Source organism: Zerene cesonia, chromosome 27, assembly GCF_012273895.1.
Source record: "Zerene cesonia ecotype Mississippi chromosome 27, Zerene_cesonia_1.1, whole genome shotgun sequence".
Taxonomy (NCBI): Eukaryota; Metazoa; Arthropoda; class Insecta; order Lepidoptera; family Pieridae; genus Zerene; species Zerene cesonia.
In genome coordinates, this window is record NC_052128.1 from 1625998 (window position 1) to 1642771 (window position 16774).

At 31.6% G+C, this 16774-nt stretch overlaps 1 protein-coding gene across 2 annotated transcripts in view; it reads left to right on the forward strand.

The window, feature by feature from the left end:
- The first annotated feature begins 1965 nt into the window (after positions 1–1965).
- Positions 1966–16774, forward strand: part of LOC119837494 (synaptotagmin-10-like) — a 72189-nt gene continuing 57380 nt past the window's right edge. Inside the window, exon 1 of one of the 2 annotated variants that reach the window (XM_038363090.1) lies at positions 1966–2103. In XM_038363090.1, the coding sequence (XP_038219018.1) occupies positions 1992–2103 (112 nt within the window). In that variant the 5' untranslated portion in view covers positions 1966–1991. Of the gene's footprint in view, positions 2183–16774 lie in introns of both variants that reach the window. The other variant, XM_038363091.1, reaches the window with a different exon arrangement.

Genomic DNA, 16774 nt, shown 5'->3' on the forward strand with positions numbered 1-16774 from the left:
CGTTTATTTAACCTAAAATTAATAAATGAAGTATGCTTTTTGCAAATTATAGAATTGCAAGCCGATGCATTAGACGCAGCTTACTTGAGGCTTCTTGCGAGGCATAGAAACAGGTACAAATTGGGCAGAAGTAGGTTTTGAACTTGGATATTTAAGGCAATCAGAAAAAAGAACGAATATCGTGCGTTTTAACTACTAAAAACTAATTTTAACTAGAATGTATAAAATTTATTTTAAAATGTTGTAACTAGAATAGTAATGCGTTGTACAATAAATTACAATAATTCGTGTGCCTCGCATTAGTGAACTCAAGTTAATTGTTAAAAGCACGAACGTCTGTTTCTACCTTGTAATCTTCTTTGTTCTCTCTCCTTGAAAGAATTTCATTATTTATCATTGATGCTTTAATACTTAAACTTTCTTTTTTTACTTAGATTATTATTCTAATGCTTTTTTTGTTTTTATTTTTCTACTTTTAGTAAAAACAGCTAGGTTTTATATAACACGTAGCCCATTCAAAGAAATGTTTTTTCATATGTACTTGTATTTATGGGTGGATTGTATTTATTATCGGGCTGATAGATTATTTTCTTTTTTTTGTATAAATTTATCAATTTCTATCTCGTATGTGATAGATATAGGAAAGCTTCTCACTCAGAAAGTTTCTAAATATGTATTGATTGTTTTCATAAACGTGTAGTTTTTCATATTATAAGTAAATTTATTTCGTCGGAACTATACAAAATAGCTTAATTTAATGTCTAGACGCAATGCTGCTACGACTATCCCAATACTTTGCAATTTATTGGTTGAAAGAGCAAGACGTGTATTTAAGTTTTTGTATTATCTGTAGTGATTAAGTGTGTTATTGTATACTAATTTTCCGTCTGCGGCTCCACCCGCGTTATCAAAGACGATTCCCATCGGAATAATTGGTTTTACCGCTATAGAAAGTCTTCTCTTTGGCCTGCCAACTATCTCCATACGTATATCACAAAATCGCTCCGTTTCGACGTGAAAAAAAGCTACAGAAACAAACAAAAACACTTTCAAATTTATAATATTAGTAAGGATATGTATAGATGAAGATATAAAATTTGAATGATAATAAACATATCTTTTTTGTTGGAGGTTGTCATTTTACAGAATCGCAGTAGAATTACAAAATTCTACTGCGATTCTGTAAAATACTACTACGAATATAAGGATCCGGTGTGTAAAATGACGGGACAATAAAATGGTCGATTTTTAATTATGCAGTAATACGAACACTATTGTCTTTGAACACGCTCAGGTTTAATGCATGCATAATCTAATGCACTCACTAGATCAATATCTAAATAATAGTTAGATATCGATTACCTAATGTACTCAAAAACTAAATTGTTGAGTTTAAGAAATGTTAATTATTTATTTCGTATTTTATATTGTTATTTATACAGTGCAAATTAATATAAATATTACAATTTATAATAACATTTATTTGAAAAGCCCATCCATTTTCCGACCGCGCAGACGTTCACTTAACTTGTTGATCGATGTAGCAACGTACGGAAGGTGAACAGTGACGTAACGGCTAGCCTTGCTGGTTGCAGCTGAGCGCACGCCAAGTTCACTCTATATACCCTGTGTACAAGAATTTTCTTTTACAGTGATATGAAAGCTTTCAGCGTCTAGCTGAGAAGGAAAATCTATTATTCTTAACAGAATAGAGCAAATTTATGATAAATGTAATTTTATTTTAGGGCATTAAAAAATCCAATAAAGCACATCCTACTATTACGATTCATCATAAAAGTAGCAGTCTCTGCATCGCTCTGAAACACATATGAAACATAAAATAAAAGAGCCGATAAAAATCAACATAAATTCCATACATAAAAATTTCATTTTTATCTGTGCGCTGTAAAGAATTCCTTTTTCAAAATCCAAGGTCTATGCTACCTGGAGCGGCAAGGGGTGCGCCATTCGCGCCTAGACCGCCGGCCGTGATGGGCGTACCGCGAGTCAGTAGCACCGCGCCTACCGAGCTCGAGCTCGGCCGAGCGAGGCGACCCCACCTGTTGATCGTTGACGACTCGAGAGAAGCGCGCCTGAACGAAGGTTAGTGGCCTCTCTTATTCGACGTTCGAATTTTATATTTTCTTTTACGTGTTTCGCGGCTAAACAATTCTGCAATGTGGTAAGTGATTATTTATGGTAGGCTAGAGTTTTTTTTTATAAGTTATTCGTTGGACGTTGAATTTTAATTTAATAATGTATTTTATTTTTGTGTAAACACTACATGTGTTTTTTTAAATATTATGGTGTTCGGGCCCTGTTAAATTTAATGTTCCATTTATTAGAATTAAAATATTGTGAACACGCTAAAATATTCAAAGCAACTTATTAGAGCTTAAAAGTCGTTGACATGAGAGTTCGTTATGCTCTATTGAAATAAGCGTTAAAAATTGAATAGCAAATTAGTAAACAAAGAGAATCTACTTTTATTTGAATATGGACTTTCAAATTCATAATTTTGTTTAATATGTTGATGATGACGACTGATGTTTAGATAATTGTATGATATTCAATTATAATTATTTGATAAAACACTGTGTATTGGTTTTTTTTTTTCAACACAGAACGTAAAGAATAATATGAGTCCATTTTGCAAAAGTTACCGTAAAACATATTATATGCAATGATGTTAAACTATTTAATACACTAAGTTGGAATAACAAACTCGAAATATTCGGATCAAACTACTATATAACCAATAACAAAAGCAATTTGCGAATTTCATCTGAAGCCATTATAATCAAACTTCACTAATGGAAGACTAGTAATGGGTCCGAAACTCCAAACTTATTTTAAACATGTAATATTTAAAATAAGTTTTTGATGCACCATGAAATATTGCAAATTTTTGAAATTCTTTATTAGTTTGGATAAAATTTGGAAGTTACTATTATATATTTCACTATGAAAGGTTTTTTTTAATTATCCTAATAAATATTCTGGCTCTAAAAATGAAGAAGAATCTACGATAAAAAAAGTCATGTATCAAGTTTTTTAACAGCATGAAGTATGTAAAACGATCTGTAGATATAAGAACGGTTTTAAATTATATTTGCATATTACTTACTATAATACTATTTTTTGTTATGACCATATGAAATTATGACGTAGTACTATTTATGGGCTGATGATGATGATGACGACGTAGTTATTCCTGATCCTTCTTCGTGAACTTCGACCCAGTTGTGTTGTTGATATTAATGTTGATTGATTTTTTCCGAATGTTTTTGTATAATACCTCTTTCTTTTTATTTTAACTCTTGAGATGAACAACCGGGAAATATTTGAGGGAGATTTTAATTCACGGCAATTAATATTTGGATTTGGAGTTTTATAGTATAAATATACTTGGAATTATATTGTACGATAGGGTTGGATATCATGGCCGCACCAGTTTTTATGCTGATTGGTTTAAATTTTGCATTGTTTAAAACAGTTTTGTTGAATATGTAGCTAACTAGAATTTTCATCAGATACGTATATGTAAAAAATGCTATTATGCATTATTACAATTCATAAGCAACTTTTCGCTGCATTAATTACGGTTTTATGAAATCGATTATATTTTAAATAAATCGCATAGCCTCTACGATAATACGTGGCAATTTTTTTTTATATTAATAATAATATGAGGAATAAAAAAAAGCTTCTCGACTTCCCGTGTTTGCTACGGTTTGGCAAAAGGACGCGAGTTCGAATCCGGTATTGTAGCCAATATTTTTCTATTCAATATATTATAAAGCATTTCAATGTTATACGAATATAATTTAATAGCAATATTTTGAATAATGCTATATCATAATGTTTTGAATTAAAACATGGTTGGAAAGATAAATACGGGTACATGTAACCCGATAACTCGCAGATAGCAGCTTCCTTTTGTGATGTGGCCTTCAAAGGATGCCCGTTTCGCGGTAAATGATGATTCTTTACATATTTTTATATCATGCTACCACAGTTTGTATACCAACAAAGGGGAGTTCTTTTTTTGCAGAAAATAAAAGCTGTCTTTAATTGTTTTCCGTGATTTAGAATTTATCTTATGTTTTGTGTTTGAAATTTTCGGAGATAAATGATGATGGTGTACTATTTTTAACGGACTTAAAAATGGAAAATTTTCTCAATACGGATGGATGTTGATTTTGTTAATCGATAACTCTGTGGGCTTACAATCGTTTGACGTGGTTCTTTCTTTTTGTGTTTGATAAAAAATTTTTGTCATTGGTCCCATTTTAGATTTTTGTGTAGTAATTCTCCCTAGGGACGTCGTCGGTAAACTTTTTTATATAAAATAATTATCGTTCAAATATTTACAAGCTTTTAAGCTTAGCTTTATTAACATACTTGTTCTCTGTATATTGTAATAATGTAAACACTGAGTCTTGCAAATCGTTAATCCTCACCGGGAATACAAACCCACGTCCACTCGGTTCTTAATAATCAGTCTACACAAAATATGACAATTTTACAATAAGAAACTAAAGACTATCAAAATTTTTAAATGTGATTTATTCATCTTCATATTCAACCTGACGTTTCGAAAACATTACAACAAGCGTGGTCACGGGATACGATTTAATTCTTAAATGTGATTTCATATCACGTAAAAACAAACACAAGAAAATAAATTATATAATTCCTTTTAATTCGATTAATTACTTATTGATACAAAAGTTTTAATTGGCAAAGCGTAACTTGTCATTACACAAGTGTAAATTGAATTTATCTTACACCTACATACCGCTGGAACGAGGAGTGGATAAAAGCGATCCGTTTTGTGCTCATTTCCAAGGATTTTTAATAATACCCTATTAGGGATGACACCTGTCACTCGATAAAGAGGCGTTTGATCTGAGGGTTAGGTACTAATTTTATTTGTATCTTTTTTATTCATATCATAACTTTCCTTAGAGTTTTCGGCAGTAAATTAATATAATTTTAGACAAATTTGTATACAAGGAATTATGTTTTTATTATTATGCCGCCGTTCATAATAACAATAAAATTTTATTTGCCTCTGCACAACAATTTATTACATTTTAGTACATGTATAGCTTATTATCTAGTGTTTTGAGAGACTGGTGCTTGAAATAGGTTCCGAAAAAACCTGGGGTACAAGTCACCGGTTTATGATTTAGTGTAATAAAAATAAGTCGGAAGGATTATATTAAAAACATTATGTTTAAAATATCTTGATATTTTAATTCATAGTACAATAATAATAGGGTTTAAAATTGATAAAACAATCATATTATCAGAATATATTGAATGTATACGAATTATTTCATCAATATCTCTTACGCTATCAATCCATCAATGATTATAATATATACTGGTGCTCGGGTTGGCGTAATTTATAAAAATATTCATTTTTTCTTTCATTATTTATTCCGCTTATAAAAATGCTTTTGTTTTGGATAATTAGACATTATAATGTTTCATTTTATAAACGAAATATGAAATGTTTAAGCAATAAATATTTTCATTATAGAAAAAATATAAAATGAGGTTGGACGTTACTGCCTCATGGGAGTACCCAAAATGATAGCAAAATTAACAATTTAAATACTTAGATATAATTTATATTAACAATGTTTATCATATTTATATATGTACCTTGTAATATTATAAAGCTGATGAGTTTATGAATGGTTGGTTTGTTTGTTTGATCTCAGACCTATTTCAAAAATTCTTACAGCGTTATATATCTACGTGATATCTGAGTGCTATAAGTTATATATATACCACAGGCGAAGTCGGATGCGGACCGCTAGTATTAAATATAACATATTGTTCAGAAGTAATAACATATATAATAAATACGTACTAAATTATGTATCTTGACAAGTACACAGAAATGTAATGAATAAATAAATAAATCTAGGTCTAGGAATCGAACCTGCGACCCGATTAACTGTCCCGCAACAAGTCTTTCATCTCACACTTCAGTAAGCTGAGGAATCGCTGACATTAAGCTGGGTTATGCCCGAGTTCACTGGTGAGATACACGAGAGGCAGCGGGAGCGGATAGCGGATAACTTTCGTACGAGTAATTCAAGAGGCCATGCGTAAATTACGTCATACGAATTTAAGGTTATTTTGGACTGCCCCGTCTTATCACAGGTTGTCACATTAAAAGTAACATGATGTGAGCACTTTTCAAATTACAAACATGTATTTATGAAAAAAATATTGTATTTTGGATCTTAGCACATTTAAGTCTTAGCATGCCCCGTCACAAAGTTTTGGACCCAATGCCCCTTGTCACGTCACTTTCTGTTGATGAAAAATGTGACGTTGCGTGACAATGATTTTCTTTCTTTAGCCATGTGCATTATACATTCAATTTCACTCATTTGGTGAGCGATTCTCAAATAGTGATTATTAATAGAGTGATTTAGGGGAAGATTTACATGCATAATATTATCTATTAAACTACTCCGAATTAACGCGTGCGAAACCGCGGGTAAAAGCTATTTATTTTATAAAGTACAGTTTGGTTCACTTCAAGTCGTGTTTTCGTTCCGATTCTACATTTGCAACTTTATCATATCCTTAAAGTAATAAATAGATTTTAGTTAATTAGATCGCGCCGCCAGTCGCCCTCGCTCGTCCCATGTCCGTTGTCTTGCTATGGGCCTTATCAACAAGCCAGACAGAGCGTAGGCGTGGCTGCCGTATCGGGGATGCCTTTTAAATAATATACTATTAAGTTTGTATCGTTTTATTTACTACGAGTATGTTTTGCGATTTACATTTGGGTAAGTTTTTCGATCTCTCGAGTATCGTTTTACTGTAACTATTAGGGTTATTACCCTTGCCATATTGGCCAATATTAATTGAATTATCTAGTTAATTATACAATTTCAACAATGATGTTTGAATATTTTAATATTCTACATTATACGAGTTTGTGCCCGTAACTGGACTCGCGTACCCGGATAGAATCAATATTCATACAGGTTCCATCAGCTGTTATAAAATAGCATGAGTAAAGCGCCACTTTTATTCAAGAATAGCAGTAGAAGATTGTCATCTATGTCTATCTTGGATACAGAAATAAATAAAAACAACGTTTTTGAATACTTTGTGTATGGTATCTTAACAATTAAAAAACAATAACGATCGTCGACGCGTGTGATGTATGTTAGGAAGTTATTAAAAAAAGTAAGTCCAACTAATAATCACACTAATGATATTTCCAGTAGATATAAGAAAGATTTTATATAGTGCAGTATTTTAAGACGATGCGAATATGATAGTAGACCCTCGTTACAATATAACTTTCTTTTTTTAAAGTTTCTTATAATAAGGCAGATGTCCCAGTTTGTTTGGCGTAAAGTTGTCAGGGGATTTATTTGCTCCTAATGAAAAATCGAATAGGGAGAATCGGAGATGCCACCGTCCCGCACCCTCGGGACGCGGACTGTATCCTGGGCACGCATTGTTAGAGTTATTTGTTGAATTACTCCGATCCTGGGTTTGCAATATATTCTAAGTGTTATATAGTGAAATATCAATGAAGATAGAGTTTGTTACGATATACTTTTTTTCAAATCTTCAAACAATGTTTACTAATTAAATACAAAGATAGCGTCGGCCTGAAATATATTCTGAGAATAAACCAACTTATAATAATCTGTAAGAGATATTAATGGAATATTTAAAACTTTCCACAATAGGGGAATATATTATATCGCTCAGTAACACTGTGTTTATATTTCATTATCGTTCCAGAGTGACGTCGGTTCATTAATTTAGTATTCATTATTCAAGTATCAATTTGAATTCTTTGTGATTGTGAAGTTAGATGGAACTTTGACCTTCAAGGTTATCGGGAATTACCTAACGTTAGAATACCTAAATTGTTTCGAAAATCCTTGACATTTTAAATTATGCAAACCGAATCATGACTAGCGTATTAATTTTTAATACAGTACATGATCGGAAAATCGATAGATTTAAATTATGTAATTAATCGAAGGTAAAGTTCCATACCACGAGTAAGTTACAGGTGCTTCATCTTAACTTCCTATAATTTTATTGATATTACATTAGATTGAAAATTTGTAACGGAAGTTATTATAGTACAGATATATATAGAGCATATATGTGGTATAGGAGAATTAATTATTATAGCATTATACCGATAGAATGCCCTTAAATTTTGTCACGCTTTAAATTCTATATTTGTAATTTTATGACAATTTCAATATTCATAAATCGTATGATGATGCGAAACTGTTAGAGCAATTTAATAAAAACAATTTTATATTTAGCATGAGAACGTAAAATTGCGCAGTTAACCATAAATAACGATACCATCTCACATGAAAGAAATCGTTCCATGAATCGTTAATAAGTGAATTCATTGATGCAGCGTTATTCGTAGCGCGCATGCGCGTTACGTTATCGTTTCCCGGCTGATCTTGACCCGGAAGTGGGTCAGGAGCAGGTCCCGCGCACCGACCTTGCTACGATATTCAGACATCGGTTACGAATGCGGCATCTTCGTAGCAGTGCTACGCTTGTAGAATACTCATTTATCTCATTATAATAACTGATCATGTGTGTACATATACTTTGATAAAAATATACTACTTCGAAAACATATTTTTCGAGCGATTAAGTTCTTTTTAATGCGCTTTCATTAGCTTCTCTTATATGTTTGCATATTTGTATGTAACCGACTCCTTTTAACTCGATTTTGGCTCGCTGTGAAGGGATAGAGATAATTCAAATTTTATTGACTATATAGTCAATATAGATAGACAATTTATTTGATATGCTAAAATTATTGGCTGAACGCTTAAAGCATAAATGCAAGGATAGCTTAAAGCAAGTGAAGTATATTTCTGTATCTCAAAATTAAATCATCAATTAAAACATCCTTGTTAAATAGGTAATGCTTCTATGAATAAATAATATGTGCTCAAATGTCATGAAAATAAATATGTACTTAGTGCGCTTATATTTAAATACGAGTATTGTCAATAGAAAAGCACAGTTATGCGATTTCATCGGTGCGGATGTGTATCAAGGAACTTCTGCTTCCGCTATTATACAAGCGAACTCCGATATCCGGTACAAAACGTGCTGTTATTGCCGATTTTATTTGATTTGCAATCAAATGTATGGATTTGTAGACTGTGATAGAAAGGAAAGAGTTGTTTTTTAATTTTTGTACATATCTTTACTAATATTATAAAGAGGTTAGGTTTTTGAATGTGTGAGTTTATGATGTTGTATGGGGTAATCTCTGGATATACAGAACGGACTTAAAAAATGTTTTATCAATAGAAAACCACGTTATCTGTTAGTATGATGGTCTATGTTTTACTTCGTTTTTGTTTCGGGTCATCGCGGGCGAGATGGCGGATATAATTATACATATTAAGCTTTGCTCAGATAGGAATAGAAGCGGACATAGGACTAAAAATTTGAATATCAAATCTAGCTTTTAAAATTATATGTGGGAGTCGAACAGGTCGCGAATTGGACCAGCGACCCACCAACCTTACTGCCAACGATGATATAAAAAAGATATAACTTTCTAGCAGATATGTGAAATGTTAGTTAAAAATAGTTTGTAATTTTTGAATGGATTTGGCTGAAATTTTGTATGCTGATAGACAATGGACACTGCCACAAAGGGAGCTTTTTTATCCGGTTATTGAACAAGCGAAGTCATGTATATGTATGTGTATTTTGTATGAAGGTAAAAACCACAAAAATAGATTCAATAGAGCCGGGAATTTTATTATGCCGTATGAAAGTTTACCAGCAGGTGAAGGGACATCTAGATGCACGTTAGAATAAAATAAAGTTTCATTAGTTGATATCTACATTTTCTAATATTACAAGATATATACATATCTTTTACGTGGACGGAGCCATTTTATAGTTCGAGATTGTGAGAATATAGAAAGTGATATAATACTTTTTGATGTAGTGAAACATCGCATTTCGATAGGAATTTCCTTTGTTAGAAAAATATTAGTTGATAATTGAAGGAAATATTGGATTTAATAGCGAAATATAGCACATATCCTGCTGTAGTTAAACATTGATAACGGAGTATCTGTACATATTGCATAGTATATAAGGAAATTCATTTCCGCGATTGTACCTACTTATCTGGTGTTTCATTAACAATCAATTTGATACATTTTGTAGCGCATCGGAACTCGCAAACTAAAATCTATAATTATGATGGCCAATGAACCAAACCAAATTTAAAATAAAATTGTTTATCTGAATAATCTGTGTACCCATGAGATAGTTGATCATGATAAACAAGTTTGTTTTTAGTAGAAGAAAGTTGTTCTGAAGTTTTTTGATAAGTTAATGTTACCCAAATTAAAAATGTCATAGCAATTATTAGTTATATTGAAACCTAGTCGTCAAATACCTTACTTCTATGAGCTAGATAGACTAATTGCGAAGCTGGAATCGTAGATCAGTATACATTATATCCTATGTACATTTCGTAGCAGATGAAATTGCGGTTCGCTTATTTCATCTAGACATACGTTCTAGCTCTGTTGACGGATAGCAAATTTGAAATTCCGATTGCTAATTCAATCCTGCCGAGTCGATAGTTGTTTTAAGAATAAAAATTTAAATTTCGAATCTAGTAATGCTAATGAAATAAAATGATTGTATATGGATAATAGACTTTAAATTTTTGACTGTATGATACATAATCGAACAACGTTTATATCGAAGAAATTATTCTGCGTCTATTCATAAAAAATACAATGATAGTTTTAAATGTAAACATTCCTCCCTTCAAACAATGTAATTAAGGTACAAATAATTATGTTAAAGTAATCCGAAAAACGGTCCCCATCAAGCTTTTATCTCATTTTGCAATGACGCAGTGTTTACTCGCCTTAATTAAGTTTAAACAATATATCAATTGACTTGATTGCTTCACAAACAACCGCAATTATCAAGTTTTGTTCAAATTTATACATTGTTTGTCTACCAACTAAAACTGGCGATATCTAGATGTACGTAATTTTCATCATACTAATTAAATGATGTTATTTTTAAACGCCGTTCCTAAGGAGGACATTCTCAATTACAATGAATTGGGCTAAAGATAAACAATTCTTATCATTTGGTCCCATTATCCTAATCTCGAGTGGTACTTGCACCGTCCGAGTGCATACGTTTTATTTTCGATTTATTTCATTAATTTTTATTTTAACACAGAAATTAAATACATTTTATACAGTGATATTCTTGAGTTCCATATGTATACCTAGTTTCTTTTAGCGCAAGAACCGTCGTGTTTAAGTTATCAAATGTATAATAACCTGAAATTACTCTGTTTCAGCGACCTCAGCAATAAATTTTGCATAATGATGCTTTTAAGGTTTCTTCTTCAATTATAAAAGAAATATTTTGCCCGGTAACAGCTTATAGAAACCAGACGTTGTTATTATACAATAAAGGAATTCTCACTAACTCGATTTTATTATAGTCCATTTAAATTTGAAGAGAAATGTTTATCAAACAATATAATTTACAATATTACGAACGATTTAGTTGTAATAACAATAATTTTGTTTAATAAAATTCTGTTTCTAAGTCATAAATCACAATATTTATAATTATTAGTGGCATTTAACAATCGGCTAGATTTTTGTTCATCAAATACTATCATTATAATGTAGGTATATCAAAAATCGAAGTAAAATAAACACGACTACCTGGAATTTCGAGTTATTTCACTTTATCTAGTATTAAATTCCTATTTATAATAGTATATAGTAGCATAAATTAGTATTTGTGAAGAAAGACTGTATAAATGATACTTAGTTATTGAACAAAAACAAATAAAGCACTAAGTTTTACGACATACATTTACGCTCGAGAAGAAATAAATTAAAATGATAACTTTCACGGAAGGTGTATTCTAAAGGGTTGTTTGTTAATAAAATGTTTGGAAGTTGACAAAATAAAAGAACCGTAATTCTTCAAAAGGGATAAAGTTTGATAGGAAAGCCGCTTTGCGTTGCCGAAATGCGGGTCGATTGCTTTGTGGGAGTTTTTCATCATTTTTGTGGGTATATAACTCTTCCGGATAGTAGAAACAAATTTGCTGTCCACAAAGACAATCCATACTAGTATAAATGCGATAGTATCTCTGTCTTTCTGTATACCGTTTCTGTCTGTCTGTCTCTTTCTTCACTGAACAACAATTTTTAGTAGGAACTTCAGTACACAGATAGTTTAAGAACCGAGTAAGGACATAGGATATTTATTCATTATGAGTAATTGAAATACTATGTTATCTTTTTCGCTATTATCACTAATTTCAAGATTTATTATCGGTCCACAAATACTAACCTTCGCTAACTTATACATGAGAGCATTTTCCAATTGACGTATTTTCATAAATATGTATTATTTTTATACATGAAAACAATCACAAAGTAATACTATGATTGCAGAAACCGTTAGACAATAATAATTTATAAGAGGCTAATGAAATCTCCAGTAGGAAAAATATGAAACAGGCAATAACGTGAAGCAAGTTTCGATTGAAAGTTATGTTGAGATATAAGTGACCCTTCTTAAAATTTATTCGTTCTTTGCACGTTATCCTGGAAATGCATGAAAAATAAATCATAATTTATAAAGGATTTTTCACAAAGCGTATAGCGATTTATAGACCAATCTAGTACAGGTAAAGACCAACGTTACTCAACAAATGTTTACCAAGACGTTCAATGTGTTACCAGCTAAATAAAATCTCTTCGCTTTGATTAAACAAAGCAAAGACGGTAACAAGAAAAACATTTACGTTAAAAAGCGCAAAGGAAACGTCGGTTTCAAGTTCAACGTTGGAATTTAAAGATTACTAAAGTTTAATTGAGCCGGAATCCTCTTAATTATCTCAGTCCGTAAAATTGTAGCTAGAGGAGCCTCTGGGGATGGCAAATCACGTTTGTTCGTTCCATTTGATGCTATAAAGAGGTCGCTTTTAATTTTTCAATTATATCTTCAATGCGTTTGTGTTTGGAGTTGATTTCATTTCTATTTATAGGAAAGACGTGATTTTCATTTCGATTTGAATAATTGTTGAATCTCGATTATGTTGCATATGTATATTCTACGCAGAATATTTACAAATATAGCTACTACAAATATTTAAATGAGCCACCCGGGTTATCTACACTTATTATGAAAACGAAATAAGAAAGAAATACAGCGTGTGTGCAAGATCCGTGTTTACGTTTTTGTGTGATTGATTTTATAAGTCACGATCTTTGATTTGATAAATTATTACATACGGGGAAAACGTCTCGCTTTTACTGATAATGTAATGATTAAAAGGTAACTTCGAAACATACTCATTTGCTTGAGAGGCATAGTGAGAGGCCATAGAGTCTAGCATTTAATACACATTTTAAAAGTATTTTAACACCCATTATCATAAAGTTTAGTATAAAAATTGATCGCAAGAAATGTTCTGGATTGTTATGTCGATTTGACGAGTCAGATTATGCGTCTTCATCGCATGCAAATGAAATACTCAATGAGGAAAAATTGTAATAAGTTTTGTATGTATACCATATTGAAGAGTTTTTAACCTATTTAAATATGTGACTATTGAGATAATTTTGACGAAAGATATACGATGTATTCTTTAATTATTAATTGCATACATAATCCACCCTAAATTAAAGTATTTTAATGATTATCTAATTAAACTTCTTTCTTCTGAATCTATTAGACAAACGTTAGCATTTTTATGTCGTAGCACAGACAGAATATAATAAGAAACGTTTAAAATGGAAAACTATTTATTCATACAACATTAAACGAGCTTCATTATAAAGTGTTGTTATTTACGATGCGAATTTAAATAACTGCAGGGTTAGAGAAGTTTGCCAGAGGTGATTAACCTGAAGTGACCCTAAATGTACTCTCTCATTTACATCCGAAGTTATAACTATTGTTATAACTGTCAAACTTTGAAATATCTTGAACAATACTAATTTATACGTGTTAGTAGCTAATTACGTTTCGAGATTTGCGAAATGTACCAAATTAATTTAGGGAGATATATTTTACATATTTGAGTTTATATTGATATAATAAAATTACGGATGCGCTTAAATCAGTTATAAACGACTGTATTTTTATGGATGTCATAAAAAATCTGTAAAAAACCTCTCGTGGATTCAAGAAATTTAGAAAATATAATATTTGTCTACCTATGATATGTGTGTGTGCGAAAAACGTATGTTAACCATATATGCCTAAAAAGCATAGTCTACTTTATGCAGGATCTTAGACCATAAAGGAACTTTTGCGATAATATTATAAACATGCATATAACGAAATGGTTAAAAGCTAAAAGCTAAACATTGTTCAGAAGTTCAGTTTTTTATTACTTTCGAAATTTGTATTTTCACGTTAAATTCCAAATGTTATATTGCTCAATTTATTATGATATCATCCTTGTTCTGTCAGCTATACGGTCTCGCTTGACACCTGTTGATTCCCTCCTCAGCAGCTTTAATAAATCATTGTTGACAGGTTCCAATGTACTTTGACCTGGTATCATGTCACGGTCATGCTATGATCGGTTATGCGCGTTATACCCGCATAAAAACATATACACGGTTAGTAAATTACGTTAGAAGTGCATTTGTAATTTTTTATACTTTAAAATCAATTAGTGTTTCTGTATCTTAAAAGGATTAATATTTTGTATTAAAATAAAGAAAAATGATGTACATAGATACATACTTGGATTTCTAATATTCAGCACAAATGTGTGAAAAAACAAATAAAACAGACGAAACGATCTTTAATCCTTGATCCTTGAGATTCTTTTATCTGTACCAAACGAATTGTACTTTAACGGCTGTACACAAAAATTAATCCGGAATTCAAATATCTCTTAACCGACTCTCAAGGTTCTGACCCAGTTATTATCCGGATGGCAATGTATTTAGAAATAAAAATAGACATTTACAACCGTTACTTGTTGATTCTTTAATATTGCCAGCTTGTTAATGGGTCAAGATTGCCGGGTCATAACGGTGTCACGGGCAAAAACCCGGATATGCGCGCGCATTACCGGATAATATGACAGTGGCATTGAAAACTTCTTGTGTAATTAATGGATGATGCTTTTAGAAATATTCAGAGTTTCGTTAAAGTGAATTTTCTCCTTTGTGTTCATGTTTTTGTTTGTTGGTTTGGTTTTATTAGAATTTTATATTTAAACTTGCTGACGTTGCATACGCTGTGTTCTGTCTGACTCTTATCATGTAGGGATATAAAAAAATAGATGTTGGCCGATTCTCAGACCTACCCGATATGCACACAAAATTTGGTGAGAATCGTTCCAGCGGTTTGAAAGGATTATGGTAACTTGTGACACGAGAATTTTATACATATAGAGATATAGTGGACAATTTTCATATGTAATTATTCTCTGAAAAAAACACATCCGCCCGATTTCAACACATTTGTGAATAACAAACGTCCGATATAACCCATCGTTTTATTCTGGAAAAAATTGTTACCTTAGGAACAATAGCTGTTTAAGTTTATCCGGCAAATGATAATTGGACGAGACATTTAAATGAGCGATGTTAAAAGTGTTCAAATCACCGAACTTCATATAAAAACAATGGAAATAACCAAGCCTTCACACTAATTGCTGGAACAAAAGACAAAACAAGAACATCATTTGCCCAACCCTCAGCCTTTGTTCAAGTCCTCTCGTGGAAAGTGGCAATCGTTTGCGGCACTTAATTCACGCGTACATTCAATTAAAATGGTAATAGCTAACATTCTAAACCAACCATAGAAACATTTGAAAGTTATGTAGGAAATATGTATTTACGTCATGCATATTTATTCACCGCTACCATCGTGAAATTATTCATGAGTTTTTGGATTGTAAATCGCGTAGAAATTACCGGCAGGTTATATGCGGTAAGGGATCCCGTAGTGCAGATTTTGTCTTCAAAAAGCAATTAATACAAGTAACTGATGGAGCAGAACGCTGGCGTGAATTTATTAAACCGATTTCCGCATAACTAAATATGGTTTGTTCGCCCCGGTTCCGCCCGGATCATTTATCGTAATTGAAATAATATAAACTATCGGATAGACTATATAGTTACTATCTTTTCTTTAAAGTTGAACCTATCTGCACATGGTGTGCTAATTTAATTAATAAACACATAGATTTATTAAAACAAATAGATTTATTTTTCTCAGAAATTTTGTAATAACCTCCAATGTTTATAAAATATTCCTCAGAAAAGTTTCAATAAGCTTTATCATAATAAAACGATTATCTAAATTTTTTATAACGATTATTTGTACAATGATATTTTTATTTTTCCAAGACTATTAAAATTAAAAAACATCCAAATTTCAATAGAATCTTCTCTATTCTCCAGTTTGAAGCTTTCGAACTCCTGGGATTGCGTTATCAAGAATTTAAAACCATGTCAGACATACCAAAAGACTAGAAGACACTATCAGCCAATACTGCCAACATCCGGAAAAATACTCCACATACCAACTGCGGAGAAATAGGAGGAGGTAGTTCACAAACAACAATTTTTGTATGACCTTCAAGACATCGCAGCCTCCCCGTGACCACGCTCGCTGTAAAGTGTTCGAAACGTCGGGTTAATAATATAATGAATAAATTGCGTTTAAAATC